Source organism: Squalius cephalus, assembly GCF_949319135.1.
Source record: "Squalius cephalus genome assembly, chromosome: 22".
Taxonomy (NCBI): domain Eukaryota; kingdom Metazoa; phylum Chordata; class Actinopteri; order Cypriniformes; family Leuciscidae; genus Squalius; species Squalius cephalus.
The window spans coordinates 21834392-21856378 of record NC_137143.1 but is presented as its reverse complement, the minus strand read 5'-3'; the positions used below and the strand labels follow the sequence as shown (position 1 = coordinate 21856378).

Sequence of the window (21987 nt, the reverse complement as noted above, 5' to 3'; positions counted from 1 at the left end):
CTAGACTGAAATATGAGTCAGAGTCAGGAAATTGTCTAGTGTTATGCAACAGAATGTGAGCTGTGCCGTTCGTCCAAAGAAAATAAAGCTGAAGAAGAATGAAAAGGGCAAAAACATCAGAACATCTAACTGAGTCATTTCCATGCCTTTCAAACTCTACAGTACTACATTTACTACAGTGACTACATTCTGTATATGTTTGAGGTAAATCACAAATGTAAGTCATAACGAAACATGAAGAATAAAATGCTGGTCATTAGTAGTTCTGTGTTTTACCAGAAAAGGAGATGGAGGTAATCCAGCTCTCCAGGGAAAGAGCCGCTCCAGATGTTTTAGGCTCCTCCTCTCGCTCTGCTCTTTCTCTAAACATTCCAGCCAACTTAGTGCCTCTGCATGAGGGCTTTTCTACTCCGCCTGTCATAAACACATACTCACACACTCACCATTTCTAAGCAGTCTCCCCCGGTCTTGAAGATGAGAGCCCTCCAGCTCCTTGTCCTCGTTCTTTCTAGCCTGGTTGGGGCACAGCAGCAGGCCCTTATGGACTACTTGGAGAGAAGACTCCTTGCCATTGAGGTAAGAACAATAATGCTCTCCCAGCCAGACCCTGACCTCCTAATACAGGCTGACATGGAGTTTTGAGAGGAGTGAAGCTAAAGAACAAGACAAAAGACTGAATTTTGGATGAATTGTGGATTTGTTTAAGGGTATGTGGCAGTTACGTTAGTAGGTCTATAATACTTACTGGGTTTGAACTTTCAGCATTAATTATCATTATTTTTTTATATATTTTAAAGTTCTGTGAGGTTCCCCATAGGAGTGTAGATTCACAGAGAAGTTGGCAGTGGAGTACAAGTGGGCTGAAATGATATTTAATGATCAAACAAATATGTACTCTTAAAAAAAAAAGCTTCAGTGGTGTTCTACAGGATTCTTGAAACAATTTTAGAGAACACTTTATGGCAAAAAGGTTATATAAAGAGAAATGTCTTAAATTACTGCATAATACTTTAATGTTAAATTGTCTAAAGTATGTTTATGAGCTGTTTAATTCATAAAATTCAATTTTAAACTAATAATTACTTAAACTAAATCCATAAAATGATCCTATAGTGGGAACCCCTAAAAGGTTACATTTATGAAGTAGCTTGACAGAACCCTTTAAGGATCTACTGTATACAGCAATATTTGCAAATATATGCAAATATTTTGCAATTAACATGATATTGTAAGCACAAACTCACTCAACGTGATAACTGTAACCAATGCATGCCAGACAATCGCAGCGAAACAAAAACAGACGGACACACACACTATCTCTATTCCCTTCTGCTTTCGCTCCATTCCTACTGCTATTTCTCCTTGAGTCAGTCACCATATCTCCCTCTGTGTCTTGGATTCAGCCACATGAAGGAAATTTTCTCCCTTGTTTTCTCTCTGTGCTGACTCTGCACATGCAGTTCTCAGGCAAGTCATTTTGTGTGATTATGCTAAAACGCACTTTGCTTCTTCTTTCCTTCCACTGAGTCACAAATTCAAAAAAGAACATTTGCTGCCAAAGGTTGATCCATCTGCAGCGCAAATGATGCTGTTCCAATGCCAAAGTCCTCATGAATTCCTGCAGCTGTCAAGGGAGGGCTTATATTTGAATAATATACACTCACAAGGCTGTCTGACTCAGTATTAAGGGTGCTCGAGTTCACGGTTTAAAATGTATTAAACATGCTTAGAACATGTATGCGCATTAAAGCCATCTGAAATCAATGTCTGCATGCATGTTCTAAAATAGTAATAAAATGTATTTGTGTAGCACTTTTCACATGGTTTCAAAGAAGCTTTAGAAAATCATTATGTAAATGTTTTTAATATCTTAATATCTTCATGCATTACAGTCACAGAGGATTAGAACTGGGTGATATGTTGAGGTGATACAAGTAATCAAGCAGTTGAGATTTGCTATATGTAAAGTTCTGTCATGAAACTCTCGATGGCGGAGGCTGATAGGTCCTTAACTCAATCTGTTTGCAATCACATCATCTATAGGGCACAGCTAATTGGTTCTTACTGTATCAGTGGCCAATGAGCTTGCTGCTCAACCTTCAAATACTTGTTCAGCATTTCGTGAGCTTAGAATTATAAGGTTCTATCTCCGTTTAGGGTAGTTCTGAGATATTTTTACATCCGAGCTGACAAAACTGTTATGTAGTATAAATGTAGTACAATATATGTAGTACAAAATATATTTTTTTACAAAAATAACACCACACAGGCATTAATAAACACCTAATGGATCAGATTATGTCAAAAACTCAATTTCGACCAAAAGTGGAGATAGAACCTTATAATTCTAAGCTCACGATTTGCTGTAGCAGTTGCAGTGCACTTTCAGAAACCCTCCACCTTCCCCAGCTCCACCATATAGATCTGCAACGGGTAATTCATGTATGCTATTGTACAGCAGCAATATGTCTAACTCGCTCACAGCAGCCTGTCATGTATGTATTGGCACTAGCACGTCCAATACTTGTTCTATAGCAGCAGCAATAAAAGCAGCAGCAGCGTAGCAGATCTATACATATCAACATTGTCATACCCATTACCATGCCAAACACTCAGAGAGTTGTCATGACAGAAATAGCATTTATATGCGGACCAAGTAGGCTATATCCAACTTTATACACAGAGATTTGCTATATATTTCTTTATGTAATTATACTGTATGTATGTAAAGTTGGATGTACTATACATTTTTGTATAACTATTTCAAGCAACCGAATAGCAAAGGCCTGGCAACTTCCCAGAACATCTTTGCAACTTCATAGCAACGCCCTGGCAACCACCCAAGCATCAGAAGAACATTTATTTTAAATTACTATCCCACGAGCCTATTGCTAGCCTTCAGTTCATCTTATATTATTTAAGATGCCACTTTTAACAGATATGTTTACATCTGACTAACTCGTATCTGTTTTACTGAGGCTCTTGAGACTTGTTTTTGTTTATTTCTCCATTGGCAGGATCGCATCTCCTTGTGGCATGAGCAGACCAGCCGCTACGCCTCTGAGCTGCGCGAGTTCAAGCAGCAGATGGTGGCACAGCTAGAGGGCCTGGACAAGAGCAAGGAGGCACTGCGGGGCGAGTTGGACACAGTGGGAACACGCGTAGATCGCGTGGAGAGAGAGATGGACTACCTCGAAACACAGAATGGCGCGCAGCCTTGCGTGGACGTGGACGACAAGCTGGTGGAGCAGCAGGTGACAGTTGTCAAGGAGAGAAACAAAGCCAAGTACGCCAAGCTTACAGGTGAAGAGCTTTAGGTAACATTCCACATGCTTAGATACGGGTAATGTTTGCCTTGCAGCAAGATGGCATGAGCCATAGTTGGCTCATTCAACAAAATCAGATCTCTGGGGTCCCATTCTCAGTGCATTAGAGGCACAAATGCCATGGTTTTGTTGTGAGAACTATTACAGATTTTATGTAACATAAAATAGCATATCATTAACTCTTAAAGTTGTGATTTGAGATTAATTGTTTTTAAAAATAGTTTTAAAGACAACAACTAAAAAACGTCTATGTCCATTATCACACAATTTTTTAACATTTCTTAAATTTAGACACCCAGGAAATGACATTATTTGGACAAGAAAATATCTAAAATGTACAAAAATTTTTCACAAATTGTAGTGTTAACTACATTCGTCAAGCTCAAACCTGTAAGAAATAAGAAATAATTAAAAAATGTATTTAATTTATGGTGAATATGAGTTTATCAGTAACTACAAAATAAAATTTGGTCCTAAACTAGCTAACCACTTCAACCCTGTTACCCATTCTGACATTTTTTTTTTAATTTATGCATTTTGTCTACTTTGATGTTTATTGAAAGTTTGTGCTTTTGAAAAAAACAAAAAAACTGAAAAAAATAAATAATAATTATCAAATAAATTAAATGTATAGATATATACAATATTTTTAGTCACAGGGAAGTTTTATTTTAGTATGTTTATATTCTATTGAATTTATTTGATATTTTGAATTAGATTTTATTTTTATATTTTCAGTTTTCATTTAAAAAAAATTAATGTTACAAGTTAGAAATTTTGTTATGTGCACTTGTCATTTTTAGATTAAAAAATTCTATTTAGCTTTAATTTATTTTTATTTCAGTTTTAGTTTTAGCTATTTTAATCCTTCATATTTTTTTTTTGTAGGATTTCAGTAGTTGCCATGTTAATATTTCAAATTATTTTAACTCTAAAGTTTAAGTTTTTTAGTTTTAGTTAACAATAACAACACTTTCGCAGGGTTGAAAAAAACTTCATAGAAAGCGAACATTAAAAATAATTGTGGAAAGTGCCAGCTACGCTTCATAGATTCAGTTTTAAGAAGCTCTTAATGAAGGATAAGTGGCACGAGAAAGACAGGGAAGAGGGTTCAATCACATCAAGCTCTGAGGTATCACAACTTGACAGAGTTTAATACATAATGTATTAAATAGTGGGTCTATTCTTCCTAAAGTCCTCGTTTAGAAAAGCACTTAGAGGCACTAAATAAAATGTATTATTATTCCATCATTGAGAGAGACAGTAATTATACTGCTGGAGGACAAATCATGATGCTTTCCTCTACACTTCAGCAGCTCTTTATTGCTTTTTCATAGTAAAATGCCACAAATCTGATTAACCCAGAGACTGTCATTAGTGTACTGTGCCATTAGGGTTTAGTGTTAAATCAGGCTTTAGTGGAAAGCAAATATTTACATTATAATTCCAGCAAAAGACAGATTGCAAAGGAAATGTCACAGAATGTTTGACGATTAAAGCCAACGAGGTGTTAATACAATATTTAAAGGGATAGTTCATCCAAAAATGAACAATATTTTGATTTTCCATTTATACATTTAGACTGTAGTGACATGATCTCCAGCATCAAAGCCATGAAGATCCTGAAAAGAGTGGGCGGCTCCAAGGGAATGTGGACCAAAGACATGGGAAGTGCCACCGGGAAGGTGTACATCTTAAACGGGACAGATGATAATACAGTGTATGAATTTGGAACAGTCCGTGAATTCACTTCCTCCCAAGGCACTTCTGGAGCCACCAGCGTCCAGCTCCCTTCGGCCTGGAGTGGTATGGGCCATGCAATCTACAACAACCACATTTACTATCTGAAGCAGGGCGAGGACATGAAACTAATAAAGTTTGATCTTCAGAAGAACATAGTCACGGACACTGCGGTGTTTCCAGCTAAAAACCAGCTCCCAGTGTACAGCCTGAATCCCGAGACCTTCATCGACTTAGCAGTGGACGAAGAGGGTCTGTGGGCAATCTACGCCACACAGGAGAATGAGAGGCACATCTCTTTGGCCAAGATAGACCCTAAAACTCTAGACATTGAACAGATGTGGGACACCCCTTGTGTGAGGGAGAATGCAGAAGCAGCGTTCGTCATCTGTGGTACTGTCTATGTGGTCTACAACTCCAAACTACCCAGTCGCTCCCGAATTCAGTGCGTGTTTGATGTCAGTGACATGGTAACAAATGACGACGCTCCACATGTATACTTTCCCAAACGATACGGCACTCATGCCAGCCTCAAATACAGCCCTGTGGAGCAGCTGCTCTATGCTTGGGATGATGGCTATCAAATCCTCTACAAACTCCAAATGAAAAAGAAGCTGGAAGTGTAGAATTTGTACTGAAGACCTTGTTATTGGCTTGCTTTTTCTTATGCAACCCGGCTGAGTCGCACTTCAATACATTTGAGCTTTGTATTACTCCGAGAGCACAACATATGATTGATTGGACACATGTTTGTTTACTAGAAATCAATGTACAGGGCTCAAGAAATAACCATTTTAATTTAGTTTGCCTGGAGCAGAACTAATAAAATGATTTTATATTTTATTTTGACATGAAATGTGCCGTTAATAAATCATTTTGCAGTTAATAAATAATTGCAAAGTTAAAGGACAAGTTCGGTATTTTACACTTAAAGCCCTGTTTGCAGATTGTTTCTGATGGAATAGAACGGTTAAGATTAAAATTTGGACACATGCTGCCCCCCCCCCCCCCCCCCCCCCCCCCCACCGAGTGAAACTCACCGAGTGGTCAGGGGTGTTCACTGATATGCTCACACAAAAATCGCTGCAAAAGATGCTTTCCAACAGGTTTTAAGTGTAAAATACCGAACTTGTCCTTTAACAATTCACCTAGCAACTAGAGGAACACGTCAACAATATTACAGTGATATCAAAACTTAAAGGTATTGAAAATAAATTCCAGCACAGCGCTATACAAAAGCCATAATGAAATGACCCTGGACAATAGATAATGCTTTACAAGGAACTATGTTATGAGCTACATGGCAATTTGTAAAAACAAAAACATATTTTGGAAGAGGAAATACAAAATTTAAACAACAAGTCAGTCAATACACCATTAGTCCTTCTTATATACGAAATATGCCAAAGACATGAAAGTAGTAACTCTTTCAGCGAAGACAGCCAAACACATGACTGCTGGATGGCGCAATCAAAATCAAGTATTCCAGAGAGCCGCGTGAAGAGACGGTTCACACAGATTGTGTTGTTTTTCTTCGTCTTGAGGTCATTTAAACTTGATAGTGGAATAAAAAAAGCAAATCAAGAGCAACTTTTTAACTTGAGCGCCATGTATTTAGAACGCCGTTTAAACACGTGGCTACTTCTAGCGCAAGTTTACATTGAAAAACAATGTTAAAAGCAGTAGTGGAATCTGCTCGCGCATGACACAGAATTCTAAAAACTCAGTGCCTTTTTAAAAAATGAGTCTTTAGACCTTTTGTTTTTTTCCCATTCCACTGCCACATGTTCTGTGTGAGCTGGCCCTAATCTGATTTAATATTTAACAAAGAATGAAAGAAGAACAAAACAGTTAGAAGCAAGATCTTTAATCACACCTTTGAAGTACAAGGGGATGTTCTGAAACAGTTACTATTATACAAATTCTCAATATAAAAGTGGCTCTGAATAAGGCATTTCATACAGAAACGCCAGTTCCAGTGATTATAGACAATGAGTTCCATCCCAGCTAACAGGGAACGTTCCCAGAACTTTCACTAACGTTCCTTAAAAGTTGTGTAAATGTTAGCACAAAACGTTACTAAAATAATGTTTTCGGAACGTTCATACAACGTTATTAACGTTCTTGTAACGTTGAGTAAAAAACGTTCTTAGAACAACGTTCTTGGAACGTCTTTATGACATTATTCCTAATTGATGAACGTTCTCATAACGTTTAATAAAAAACGTTCTTAGAACAAGGTTCTTGGAACGTCTTTTTGACGTTATTTCTGATTGATGAACGTTCTTATAACGTTGATAGAAAACGTTCTTAGAACAAGGTTCTTGGAACATCTTTTTGACGTTATTTCTGATTGATGAACGTTCTCATAACGTTGATAGAAAACGTTCTTAGAACAAGGTTCTTGGAACGTCTTTATGGCGTTATTTCTGATTGATGAACGTTCTCATAACGTTGATATAAAACGTTCTTAGAACAAGGTTCTTGGAACATCTTTATGACGTTATTTCTGATTGATGAACGTTCTCATAACGTTGATATAAAACGTTCTTAGAACAAGGTTCTTGGAACGTCTTTATGGCGTTATTTCTGATTGATGAACGTTCTCATAACGTTGATATAAAACGTTCTTAGAACAAGGTTCTTGGAACGTCTTTATGACGTTATTTCTGATTGATGAACGTTCTCATAACGTTGATAGAAAACGTTCTTAGAACAAGGTTCTTGGAACGTCTTTATGACGTTATTTCTGATTGATGAACGTTCTCATAACGTTGATAGAAAACGTTCTTAGAACAAGGTTCTTGGAACGTCTTTATGACGTTATTTCTGATTGATGAACGTTCTCATAACGTTGATAGAAAACGTTCTTAGAACAAGGTTCTTGGAACGTCTTTATGACGTTATTTCTGATTGATGAACGTTCTCATAACGTTGATAGAAAACGTTATTAGAACAAGGTTCTTGGAACATCTTTATGACGTTATTTCTGATTGATGAACGTTCTCATAACGTTGATAGAAAACGTTCTTAGAACAAGGTTCTTGGAACGTCTTTATGACGTTATTTTGTGATTGATGAAAGTTCTCATAACGTTGATAGAAAACGTTCTTAGAACAAGGTTCTTGGAACGTCTTTATGACGGTATTTCTGATTGATGAAAGTTCTCATAACGTTGATAGTAAACGTTTTTAGAACAACATTCTTGGAACGTCTTTTTGACGTTATTTTGTAATTGATGAAAGTTATCATAACGTTGATAGAAAACATTCTTAGAACAACGTTCTTGGAACGTCTTTTTGACGTTATTTTGTGATTGATGAAAGTTCTCATAACGTTGATAGAAAACGCTCTTAGAACAAGGTTCTTGGAACGTCTTTTTGACGTTATTTCTGATTGATGAACGTTCTCATAACGTTGATAGAAAACATTTTTAGAACAACATTCTTAGAACGTCTTTTTGATGTTATTTTGTGATTGATGAAAGTTCTCATAACGTTGATAGAAAATGTTCTTAGAACAACGTTCTTGGAACGTCTTTATGGCGTTATTTGTGATTGATGAAAGTTCTCATAACGTTGATAGAAAACGTTTTTAGAACAACATTCTTGGAACGTCTTTATGACGTTATTTTGTGATTGATGAAAGTTCTCATAACGTTGATAGAAAACGTTCTTAGAACAAAGTTCTTGGAATGTCTTTTTGACGTTATTTTGTGATTGATGAAAGTTCTCATAACGTTGATAGAAAACGTTCTTAGAACAAGGTTCTTGGAACGTCTTTATGACATTATTTGTGATTGATGAAAGTTCTCATAACGTTGATAGAAAACGTTCTTAGAACAACGTTCTTGGAACGTCTTTTTGACGTTATTTGTGATTGATGAAAGTTCTCATAACGTTGATAGAAAACGTTCTTAGAACAAGGTTCTTGGAACGTCTTTTTGACGTTATTTCTGATTGAAGAAAGTTCTCATAACGTTGATAGAAAACGTTCTTAGAACAAGGTTCTTGGAACGTCTTTTTGACGTTATTTCTGATTGATGAACGTTCTCATAACATTGATAGTAAACGTTCCTAGAACAAGGTTCTTGGAACGTCTTTATGACGTTATTTTGTGATTGATGAAAGTTCTCATAACGTTGATAGAAAACGTTCTTAGAACAAGGTTCTTGGAACGTCTTTATGACGGTATTTCTGATTGATGAAAGTTCTCATAACGTTGATAGTAAACGTTTTTAGAACAACATTCTTGGAACGTCTTTTTGACGTTATTTTGTAATTGATGAAAGTTATCATAACGTTGATAGAAAACATTCTTAGAACAACGTTCTTGGAACGTCTTTTTGACGTTATTTTGTGATTGATGAAAGTTGTCATAACGTTGATAGAAAACGCTCTTAGAACAAGGTTCTTGGAACATCTTTTTGACGTTATTTCTGATTGATGAACGTTCTCATAACGTTGATAGAAAACATTTTTAGAACAACATTCTTAGAACGTCTTTTTGATGTTATTTTGTGATTGATGAAAGTTCTCATAACGTTGATAGAAAACGTTCTTAGAACAACGTACTTGGAACCAGGGGCGTAGTTTGTGGGGGGGTTGGGGGGGAGATAACCCCTCCAATATTTATATCTATGCATTACAACCCCCCCAATATTTATACCATGATCACATGAAAAATATGCAGACCCAAACTTCAACCCCCCCAATGTTTAAACCAAATCTACGCCCTTGCTTGGAACATCTTTATAACGTTATTTCTGATTGATGAACGTTCTCATAACGTTGATAGAAAATGTTCTTAGAACAAGGTTCTTGGAACGTCTTTATGGCGTTATTTGTGATTGATGAAAGTTCTCATAACGTTGATAGAAAACATTTTTAGAACAACATTCTTGGAACGTCTTTATGACGTTATTTTGTGATTGATGAAAGTTCTCATAACGTTGATAGAAAACGTTCTTAGAACAAAGTTCTTGGAACGTCTTTTTGACGTTATTTTGTGATTGATGAAAGTTCTCATAACGTTGATAGAAAACGTTCTTAGAACAAAGTTCTTGGAACGTCTTTTTGACGTTATTTTGTGATTGATGAAAGTTCTCATAACGTTGATAGAAAACGTTCTTAGAACAAGGTTCTTGGAACGTCTTTATGACATTATTTGTGACTGATGAAAGTTCTCATAACGTTGATAGAAAACGTTCTTAGAACAACGTTCTTGGAATGTCTTTATGACGTTATTAGTATTTTCTGAATGTTATATTTAGGCTATCATAAAACGTTCTGGGAACATGTTGTTTGCTTCTTAACAGTTTACAATCACTAGATTTGTATAATATGACTATATATATCCATATAAACATTTTAAACATCACAGTAGTTTATAACACCACCCCAATAAACCAGCACTATATAGCCTATTAATAAATTAATATTAACTAGTGCAAAATGCCTGTGCAAAATCAGTTTTTGTGTGTGTTTTTTTAGTAATTGTTGGTTTGGTGTTTGAGTGCTCATTGTTACAATTACACAGCCAAAGTTTAGTGACATTTTTATTTTGTGTACAGTAGAAAGCAAATACTGATCCTGAAATAATGACATAAAATAAATGTGGAAAATTGAACTACACGATGCAGGGAGCAGACTACACAGTGAACTCAGAGAAAATGCTACGCTTGAGTAAAAACAGTTTGTGAATAGGCTACTACAAATGATGCCCGTGAAAGAGATTGTAAACGCATTGAATAGGATATGTTTTGTTGGTTAATAGCATGCTACTATTACTATTAGTAGTGATAATGTTAAGCACCAGAATGAAATATATTCAGAAGTAAACAGCATAGCTGACTTACAGATTCGGTTAACATGCACAAATGAGTAAGCGTGATGATTCAGGGAGCAGGCTACACGGTGAACTCAGAGAAAACGCTACGCTTGAGCAAACAGTGTGATACTACAAATGATGGCAAACTGCCCGTGCAAAATCGTTTTTTTGTGTGTGTTTTTAATAATTTTTGTTTTGGTGTGTTTGAGTGCTCATTGTTACAATTACACAGCAAAAGTTCAGTGACATTTTTATTTATGCATGGAAGAAAGCACCAAGGAAAATTTAACTACACGATTCAGAGAGCAGGCTACACAGTGAACTCAGAGAAAAGCTGTGAATAAAATACAATATTCAGAAGTAAACAGTGTAGCAGTTGCTGACAGAGTGTTTATGCCAGAATGTTTAAACAATTACCTTCTTTTACTAATATATTTAACAATATCTTTTGTATTTCTAATCCAAACAACGTCAAACTTTACACTGCACTCACTTGTGCCTGTAGCAAAAAACCTGTCAAGTTTGAAAATGTTGTTGTTAACAGACAGACATACAGACACATAGACAGACTGACAGACCTTCCTATAATTTATAGATAGATGTATGGATAGATATGCTATCCACATATGTGAAGCACTGTTAAATATATTGAAATACATTTTGAAAATATATTATTTCAAAAATACATTGAACATACATCTTTTAAATTGTTCCTCATGTTACATCTGTAAATATGTTTACCTGGATATATTTCACAAAATATATTCATGCCTTAGCCTATATCATGTTTAGTTTTTAATAAATGTTTTTGCAATTTTATTTCTACACCACATTAACCATTTATAAAGCTTTTTATAATATTATAGGCTATTACACATTACATTATATTATAGCCTATTATAACCTATGATTTTGTAAACATACACTCGTGCTTCATCATTCTGTTACAGTTTGGTGATGACCACTAGCCTATACACTTAAAAATGTTAACCTCACATTTCAGGATATTTTAAATGATTACCAAATAATTCCCTCCATCAATTCTTCTTTTATGTAAATTCTGCGTGACTTCTAACGTTACGTCTTTTAATTGGCGCGCGCACTCGAGTTACATTTGAACCAGATTTGAACTGAGTTACCATGGAAACGGGCGGGGAGCTCAACTAACTGACGACAAGCAGGAACTCCGTCTTTCACTGATGCATTCGCTAATTTCAGGTAAGTTTGGTGAGTTTTGTCACCAACATTACACAAATAGTACATACAAATGTTTCTGACACATTCTTTCATGTAAATGACACCCTTCCGTTGAATATTTACTTTATAGAAATGGTTTAGTGTCTTTGGGAAGAGTCCGTTAGCATCTCAAATTTTAGGCTAACGTTAACTAACGATAGAGGTGAGGTTAGGTTGATTAGACTTTAGCTGTAAGTTTAGGCTTTAGGCTTTTAATCTTATGTGTTGATTTGAGGTTTTGTAAAAGTTTTGCTGGCAATTTTTCAATGTGAATGGATGTAAACTAAAAAGTATTCTGGATGGTTAATTCATAGTTTTCACGTGACGGAATGCCCACCTGGAGGGCAAATTGGGGTTTTATAATGCCATCATGCCTAGTATTAACATGAATGTCACGCAACCGCTTAATTCGAAGGTAAGTCAGTTGAATCACCGTTTTATATTAATGTGCTCTTTTAATTTAAGCATAACTTACAGCCGCACACACACACACATACGTTAACGTTACACACAGATTAATAACCTTGCTTCAAAAAAATGCTACTTTTTTTACAAGTGAATGAACGATTTATTTGTCCAAAGGACAAGTTACAAGACCAGGGTTAATGCCAAGCCCTTGTTTATACATTTTTATAATTTTATTATAAAAGCTTAAGAAAACCTTTCTCAATGCTGCTATTGTCATACAATGAAAGTATTACTTCCATAGTATGGCAAATTAGTACAAATTAGAAAAGTTTAGCAGGTACATAATTTTGATGCACGTTATCTTATTTTCCCCTCAATGATGGAAGTTTTCATTTTCAGGTGTAGCTAATCGTTTACAATGTGTTATTAAACCTTTCCATTGTATAACATTTGTAACCTACATTTTAATCTTGTGTGTTTAATATTTATAGTACTCAAAGCACAGCCTAAATAACTTAAGGGTTAACATTTATAGAGTAGTCACACTGTTGTTATTATTAAATGTTTATGAAATAATAAATCACCATTAGTAACATCAGTCAATCTGTTCACTTTACAGACAGGGCATGAAGAGACTGGACCACAGACTGGATCACATCATGAACAGACTGGACCACAGTGCTAGTTTGGCACCCCCACACTACTTATATTTAAGGGTTAGTTCACCCAAATATGTATATTCTGTCAGTAATTATACACCGTCATGTTGTTCCAACCCCTTAAAGGGGTGGTTCGGGATTTTTGACATCGGACCTCATTTTTAAGTCAGCCTGGTTGTTATTCATCAGTGGAGACATTTTTAAAAAAAAATCATCCAGTCCTTATATTTGGATAGTTAGCCGATGCTAGGCTAGCGCGAGTCAATGAGTATATTGTAGTAAACTCAGAATCGAAGACCAGGAGACTTGGTTGTTTCTTCAGCAGGATTCTTTATTGAGAACGCGAGCTGTCGGTAGCTGCAGTCACCAAAGTCTGTCTGAGTTCTATACAGTATAGTTTTTATACATTTACAAGGAGGTGGGACTTTTGGAGGTGGAGACAAGTCAAACAAAGCAGAGGGATGATTCTTGATTCAATCAAGAATAAGCATAACACTATCATTCAAATGATCCAATCAGCCTGATAGCATCACCCATACCTTCACATGATAATAGACAAAACTTGGAGTCATGTCACTGTTCAGGAGGTGTACACAGATACAAAGGTTAATGTCCGATGACTGGGTTGCTTGACTTAATCTTCTTTGAACTGTCAACTCACATGAACATAAATTAAACTGTCATCATCTATGCCTCACATGAACATAAATTAAACATATTCCCACAATATGTTAGCCAGCCATTAAAAACCGTTTTACCCACTCCACAGTGCACCAAACGCAAATCAGTTATAACACTAGACTATCGATGTATATGTCCGTTGAGGGAATAATGTTAGAAATCAAACTTACCTTTCATCACATTGCATTAGTTATAATTTGTTCCCTGTAATCATAAGCCTTGTCTACAGCAGCAGCGGAGTGATATTGATTACCTAGGCAACCGAGTGAGCCGGTCCACACATGATGCAAGAGTACCGGCATAATTACCTGCCGCTGGCACACTGTGTTTACTTTTTGCCGCATTACTAACCGGAGCAAAGTAAAATTCCGCAGCTGCTGAGAAACTAGTTCCTTTGGGATCATTGAGATGAAAGGTAATGTTTGATTTCTAACATTATTCTCTCAACGGACATTTTCATCGATAGTCTAGTGTTATAATTTATTTGCGTTTGGTGCACTGTGGAGTGGGTAAAACGTTTTTTTAATGGCTGGCTAACATATACCCTTGACTCGCGCTAGCCTAGCATCGGCTAACTATCCAAATATAAGAAATAAATTAAAAAAAAAATGTCTCCACTGATGAATAACAACCAGGCTGACTTAAAAATGAGGTCCGATGTCAAAAATCCCGAACCACCCCTTTAAAGGGATAGTTCACTTTGAAATTAAATTTTGCTATGTTTTAGCTTACCTGAAGGGCATCCAAGATGTAGGTGTCTTTTTTCCCGCAGTAGTTTTAATTTTGATATTTTTAGGTCAAACCGTTCTTGTCTGTCAGTCATTTCATGCAGGAATATGGATTCTGTCTCAAAGAGTATGCACAGAGTCCAAATTAAAACAATTCCCCATCGTCCAAATTAATCAATTCCCCATCGTAAGTACACATTGATGGCCTAAGACACGAAACGAGCGGTTTGTGTGAGAAAACGAACAGTATTTATATCGTTTTTACCTCTTATAACACAGCCACGTCCAAATGATCTGAGGGCGTGGGCGCTTCCTGCTGTGTGACGTGTGCGCATAGATGTATATACACTAGATGTCGCCTTGGCTACGGCAGTTCATTGGAACGAATGTCTTTAATGCGACATCTAGTAGGGCTGTGCAATTAATTGAATTTGACGCTTGCCTTGTCCAGTCCAGCGCATTTTGAGAGACGGAGAGAGAGAGAGAAGACGCATCACCGCTGAACACTCACGCGGTTTGTGAAATTGTATCTTGGAGAAAGTTTTAAAATTATTGATTTGATTTTATAATCTGTGTGGATTCATTTAAGATACTCATACAATCTACATGCTAAAGTGAATCAATGTTTGCGGGGGGATTTCCCGCATTATAAGTGGTAGACCTGCGGGAATTAAATACTCATTGAAGTATTATCTGATACATTATTTATTTTAATAGTTCAAAAAGTACAATCAATGTTCAAATTTTGATTTTTTAAGAATTGTTGAAAGGTGTCTTTGGTAACACTTAACAATAAGGTTCATTAATTAGCATTATAACTAACTTACCTTAAGATAAACTAATAATTAACAATATTTCTATAGCATCTTAGTTAATATTAATTTCACCATTTACTAATACGTTATTAAAATGAAATGTTGTATTTGTTAACATTAGTTATACCATGGTCTGGGTGAATACTCGATTCTGATTGGCTGCAGGGTGTCCATTAAAAAGTGATAATGTACACCTAGGAACTGATGACAGTTTTAAATGATGCGCTGGTTCAAACTCACTGATCAACTGCTGCGGTCAGCTCGCTGTGGCCACGTTGCTTGGCAACGCCTGTATACTATTAAATAGTGCGCTCGACTTAATAAATAAAAACCCTCACGATTTTTACTCTAAAACACATTAAACTTTAGTAAGTGACCATGGTATAAGCGGGTTAATGCCCTTCGAGGTGTCCATTATCAGGTATTAATGGACTTCAGCGGAGGTTCACACCTCGCCGTCGTCCATTAAAACCTGATAATGGACACCTCGTCGGGCATTAACCCTTACTTAATGCAGTGTAAACTAACATGAACAAACAATGAACAGCTGTATTTTTATTAACTAGCATTAAAAAAGATTAATAAATACTGTAACAAATGTTTTTCTCATTGTTAGTTCATGTTAGTTAATACTTTAACTAATGTTAACTAATTAACATTATTGTAAAGCGTTACCGTGTCTTTTTAATAAATGCAACACGTTCCCAGTCATGTGAAATAATCGTGTTACATAATCGTGATTTCAATATTGACCAAAATAATCGTGATTATGATTTTTTCCATAATCGAGCAGCCCTAACATCTAGTGTATATACATCTATGCGCACACGTCACACAGCAGGAAGCGCCCGTGCCCTCAGATCACTTTGACGTGGTTGTTTTATAAGAGGTAAAAACGATATAAATACTGTTCGTTTTCTCACAAAAACCGCTCGTTTCGTGTCTTAGGCCGTCAATGTGTACTTACGATGGGGAATTGTTTAATTTGGACTCTGTGCATGCTCTTTGAGACAGTGACCATAGACCTGCATTATATGACTGACAGACAAGAACGGTTTGACCTAAAAATATCAAAATTGAAACTACTGTGGAAAAAAAGACACCTACATCTTGGATGCCCTTCAGGTAAGCTAAAACACCAAAATTTAATTTCAAAGTGAACTATCCCTTTAAAGGAACACTCCACCCATTTGCATTAAGCTTTGCAATGTTAGAAACCCAGTCATACTATTGAATGGTCGTGCAACATTTTCTCATTTTCCCCTGAGACGGGAGAAATCTGTATTTACCTCTTTACACTTCCTCCTACAATGATGCAAAAATCGTCATTTTGCGTCATTGTAGGAGGAAGTGTAAGAGGGGGGGATTTCTGTTGAGACTACAAGCACTAGTTCCCACCCTTTCAAACCCGCCCATAGGGGGTTGGAGCTAATATGCTAACAGACCTATCACAGATCAGTGCCAGTGCGTTTGATTTCACCGGCAGAAACCTGCATGTCCGGCCGTCGAGATCGTCCAAAATGTCCGGGATTCGGCTTTGCTTTCTACGGTCGCCATTCATTGTTTACATGCACACCTTTTGTTTCAATCTAACTGAATTCATTCCGATTGGTGAATCTGAATGTAGTGTTTACATTAACGCTAAACATGTGATCGGTTGATGTGCGTTTTACCATTGCTAAGAAAATACTCGCTCCTCCGTGAGAGATAGCCCAGAGACCGGTGCGTCTCACAGGCGCCGCTCATCAGTAATCATGCCACCGCTTTTGCATTCTACAGTCGCCATTCATCATGTTTACTGTGGCGAGCAGGACGAGGCTAGGGCCGCGGGAGAAAGACGCGAGGCCGGTGGCGTGATCGGTTGATGTGCGTTTTACCACTGCTAAGAAAATTCCCGCTCCTCCGTGAGAGATACGAGCCAGTGCCTCACAGGTGTCGGTCATCAGTAATCACGCCACCGGCCTCGCGTCGTTCTCCTGTGGCCCTAGTCTCGTCCTGCTCGTCACAGTAAACACAATAAATGGCGACTGTAGAACCCAAAAGTCGAATCCCGGACATTTTGTGCCCGGGCATACTCACAGAGACTAGTAACTTAGCTTAGCTTAGCTTTATTATTTACAACTGCTCTCTAACCGGTAGGTGTGGCTTGAGAGTGGCCTCGTAGAGCAGCGAAGCAAGTGCATTCTGGGAGTTGTTGTCTTTCATCCACATAAGCCAAAAATACATTTTCTGGCTTTTCTTAGTCTAGAAAGCTCCAAACTAAAAAAATAATTTCACATTAGGGCTGTGACGGTGGCAGTTTTTTACCACCGCGGTGGTAATGGACCCAAATACCGGCGGTGTTGCGGTGTTTGGGTGGTTGTTTTGAAATAAATAAATAAAAACAAAGAAACGACACAATAAAGCCTGTAAAGCATTGCTATAAATATAAGTAAATACTGGTAACTTACATAATATAATAAATCTATTCTATTTAAGAAAAATCTTAATCTATTTAACAAAAAAAAACTTTTGTTTACATACCTGCAAACTTGTCGCTTTTCGCCGAAAATCGCCGTTTTCTTGGTCAATTGTGTCATTTATGTGAATCGCGTAGAACCGGAGAGGTTTTTTTTTGGGGGTGTATTGTTTCTCACAGTAAACTGCCATGCAGGCTAGAATTGCGAAACATTATTGGATAATTCTTATAATTGACATTTCTCTGGGCCAATCGGGATCTTAGCACTTTTTATAATCTTGAAGCACACGCACAGCGTCAACAACAGCTGAGCTCGCGATTTGATGAGACGCCTCTGGCTACCGTGCGAGTCTAATGGAAACCATGGAAACTCACGCAGGAATTTTCCAGCATTGAACTTGTTTTAGCGCCCGCCAAAGTGATTTTTTGTCCTGCCAAAGTCTTATTTGATCGGTGAGTAATGTAGATGAACGGCTGCGTTTGTGACAGGGCGTATGTTTTAACTAAAAGAACGACGAGAGAGAGAGAGAGCCGGTCGCGCGCGCGCGCACTCTCTGTGTAAACGACTTCACCGTCTCCATAAGCGCTGCCCTTGCTCTCTCTCCCTCGCACATATTAATCAAAATAAATCGACACGGTGGTGGGCCAATCGGGATCTTAGCACTTTTTATAATCTTGAAGCACACGCACAGCGTCAACAACAGCTGAGCTCGCGATTTGATGAGACGCCTCTGGCTACCGTGCGAGTCTAATGGAAACCATGGAAACTCACGCAGGAATTTTCCAGCATTGAACTTGTTTTAGCGCCCGCCAAAGTGATTTTTTGTCCTGCCAAAGTCTTATTTGATCGGTGAGTAATGTAGATGAACGGCTGCGTTTGTGACAGGGCGTATGTTTTAACTAAAAGAACGACGAGAGAGAGAGAGAGCCGGTCGCGCGCGCGCGCACTCTCTGTGTAAACGACTTCACCGTCTCCATAAGCGCTGCCCTTGCTCTCTCTCCCTCGCACATATTAATCAAAATAAATCGACACGGTGGTAAAATGTCGGAAGACCAAAGTTTCGTGTGGAGCATTCTGAGGTTTTTTTTTCCCTGAATTATACTGCTGGGTGTGAATTGTGCTAAATAAGTTTCCTTATCTTCTCGCGTTCCGGACATTCAGCTGACATAAAACAACACTTTAATTAAACGAAATAAAACTATACAGTGATGAAATGTTTTCTGTGTTGACACAAATCGTTTCGGTTACTAACGTAACCTCTGTTCTCTCTAGAAGAGGGAACGAGTATTGCGTAGTTACTACGCTACGGGAAAGCCTTTCTTTCTCGAGATACTGAAGCCAAAAATTATCCTTAATTTTTATAATCTTGTCAACGCAGTGCGGCAGCCTGCAGACCTAGGGCAGGCTTACTAGCGTGCCCATTGGCTGCCCTGCGGCAACTGCAGCAGCCTACCGCTGAGCCCTTGGCGTGACGTCACGACCAATGAGCGCGCTTGGCGCGCTTAATGCGTCACAGCCCGCGAAAAGGGGTGTGGCTTAGCGTATAAAAGCGGGGCTCGGAGGCTGCTTCTCTGGTTTCTGTCGCATGAAGCGAATGAGCTCGTGGCGCGAGCACGGCGGGCTACGCAATACTCGTTCCCTCTTCTAGAGAGAACAGAGGTTACGTTAGTAACCGAAACGTTCTCTTACGAGAGGTTCTCTCGTATTGCGTAGTTACTACGCTACGGGAACACCCTTGTCAACGCCGTGCGCGCCCAGCATCCACTGAATGAGTCCCAGGGAGAGCCCGGGGAACGTGATAGCAGAGAGCCGGGCGGCCCACAGAGGGCTAGCGCCGTACATAAGCACACACTAGGGGGTTAGGAGCGGCACGGCCGGTCCGAACTGACAATTCCCTGTATAGTGCAGCTCAACCAGTAGAGCTAAATCACACAACGTAGCCCGCGCACAGATAGTGGGCTGGCATACGCGAGACTTAGACTGATAACACTTTCGCCTGCAAGGCGGGAACATCCAGGTTGTAAAACCTAACAAATGTGGAGGGGGAGGCCCAGCCTGCCGCTGCACAAATGTCATGAATGGGAATCCCGCTGGACCACGCCCACGACGAGGCCATGCCTCTGGTGGAGTGAGCTTGAATGCCCAATGGGCACTGCAGGTCTTTAGACACATAAGCAGCAGCAATAGCGTCCACTATCCATCTGGACAGGCTGTGTTTCGAGGCGGCGAGACCCTTGGTGCGCCCGCCAAACGAAACAAAGAGCTGTTCCACCACTCGTTTGACTGAAGACAGTGCTATCAGAAAAACGGTTTTGAGCGTGAGGTATTTCATATCCACAGTTTCCAAGGGTTCGAAGGGATGCGCTTTCAGGGCCTCCAAGACCAGTGAAAGATCCCACATAGGAACCGAGGGGGGTCGCGGGGGGTTCATCCTCCTGGCTCCTCTAAGGAAGCGGATGACGAACTCGTTCCTTCCTAATGCGCGGCCCAGCTCTGAACAGAGAGCGCTGAAATGGCCGTGACATAGACTTTGAGCGTGGAGGGGGACCTGCCCGCGTCCAGTAACTCTTGAAGGAAACACAGTACTCGCGATACCCCACATGTCTGTGGATCGAGCCCCTTAGCAGTGCACCATCTGTTAAACACTGACCATTTCGACATGTAGAGCCGCCTCGTAGAGGGGGCTCTAGATTGTATGATCGTGTTCATGACCCCGTCTGGCAGATCAGCGTGTAATCGTTGAGGCTCCACGCATGCAGAGACAGCGCTCTGGATGGGGATGCCATATCGAGCCGCGGGCTTGAGAGAGAAGGTCTCTCTTCACCGGTATCGGCCAGGGGCTGAGTCTGCCAGCTGTATTAGATCCGGGAACCAAGCTTGGTTCTCCCAGTATGGGGCTAAGAGGAGCACTGTGTGGCGCGCTTCCCTGATTCTCTTGATGACCTGAGGCAGCAGAGAGACCGGGGGAAAAGCATACAGCGGGCCGCTGGGCCAGGTCTGGGCCAGCGCGTCCTCGTTCTTCGAGAAGAACTCTGGGCAATGAGCGTTGTCTTTTGACGCAAAAAGGTCGACTTTCGCTTTGCCGAAACGGCGCCACAGTGACTGGACTGTTTGGGGGTGTAGAGACCACTCCCCAGGGGGAACGTTGTCCCTGGACAGTCTGTCGGGGCCCTCGTTCAGGTGGCCAGGCACATGCGCGGCTCTCAGCGAGCGCAGAGTGCTGAGCCCACACGAGGAGGCGTTCCGCCAGGGTGCAGAGCGTCTTTGCTCTGACACCGCCCTGGCGATTCACATAGGCCACTACCGATGTATTGTCCGTGCGGACTAGAACATGGTGACCGTGGAGGAATGGGAGGAAGTGTTTGAGCGCTTTCTCGACCGCGAGCATCTCTAGACAGTTTATGTGTAGGAGATTCTCCTGGTCTGACCAGCGGCCATAGACCGGTCTGCCTTCGAAGAGCGCTCCCCAACCTAGGTTGGAAGCGTCTGTCGAGACAACTTTCCGGTGTGAAATCACTCCCATAGTCACTCCTGTGTGATACCATTCGGCTGCCAGCCAGGGCTGCAGGGCTGAAATGCAGCTCTGATTCACTTTGACTCGCAAGCCGCCGGCCGCCCAGGCTCGGTGGGGCACGCGCGCTTTCAGCCAGCGTTGAAGCGGGCGCATGCGCAGTAAGCCCAGCTGGAGCGCTGCTGCAGCTGAGGCAATATGCCCCAGGATACGCTGGAATGTCCTCAGCGGAACCCGGCTGCCTATTTGGAGGGATGCGGCGAGGAGGTGGATGCGGCGCGCGCGCTGCTCCGACAGTCTGGCCGTCATAGCCACCGAGTCCAGTTCTATTCCAAGAAGGAAATTGACTGACGGGGCGATAGCGAGCTCTTGGTCCAGTGACCGAGAGACCCAGATCCTCCAGATGGCTGAGAAGCGCTGTTCTGTGAGACACAAGTTCCGTCTCTGACAGCGCTAGAATAAGCCAATCGTCCAGATAATTCAGTATTCGCATTCCCTGTTTTCTCAGGGGAGCGAGAGCCGTGTCCATGCATTTCGTAATGTACGGGGTGCCAAAGACAGGCCGAAGGGCAGGATTGTGTACTGATATACTCGA

General features: G+C 39.7%; 2 protein-coding genes across 3 annotated transcripts in view; one reads left to right on the top strand and one right to left on the bottom strand.

Annotated features, from left to right (window-relative positions):
- Nucleotides 1–394: 394 nt before the first annotated feature.
- On the top strand, nt 395–5914 carry olfml3b (olfactomedin-like 3b). The gene is made up of 3 exons (XM_079858209.1): nt 395–576; nt 3018–3303; nt 4908–5914. The coding sequence occupies exons 1-3, from the start codon at nt 475–477 to the stop codon at nt 5690–5692; spliced, it is 1173 nt and encodes a 390-aa protein (XP_079714335.1). The 5' UTR covers nt 395–474; the 3' UTR covers nt 5693–5914.
- Nucleotides 5915–6919: 1005 nt separating this feature from the next.
- Nucleotides 6920–21987, bottom strand: part of syt6b (synaptotagmin VIb) — a 58954-nt gene continuing 43886 nt past the window's right edge. The window contains exon 8 of one of the 2 annotated variants that reach the window (XM_079858206.1): nt 6920–7073. The gene's annotated coding sequence lies outside the window, so the exon portion shown is untranslated. The remainder of the gene's footprint in view (nt 7074–21987) is intronic. The other variant, XM_079858207.1, reaches the window with a different exon arrangement.

Excerpts from the sequence above, each read along its gene's own strand:
- olfml3b (XM_079858209.1), top strand. The coding sequence starts at position 475 with ATGAGAGCCCTCCAGCTCCTTGTCCTCGTTCTTTCTAGCCTGGTTGGG. Across the intron at positions 577-3,017 it reads GAAGACTCCTTGCCATTGAG|GATCGCATCTCCTTGTGGCA; the intron begins GTAAGAACAATA and ends CTCCATTGGCAG. Across the intron at positions 3,304-4,907 it reads CAAGTACGCCAAGCTTACAG|ACTGTAGTGACATGATCTCC; the intron begins GTGAAGAGCTTT and ends TTATACATTTAG.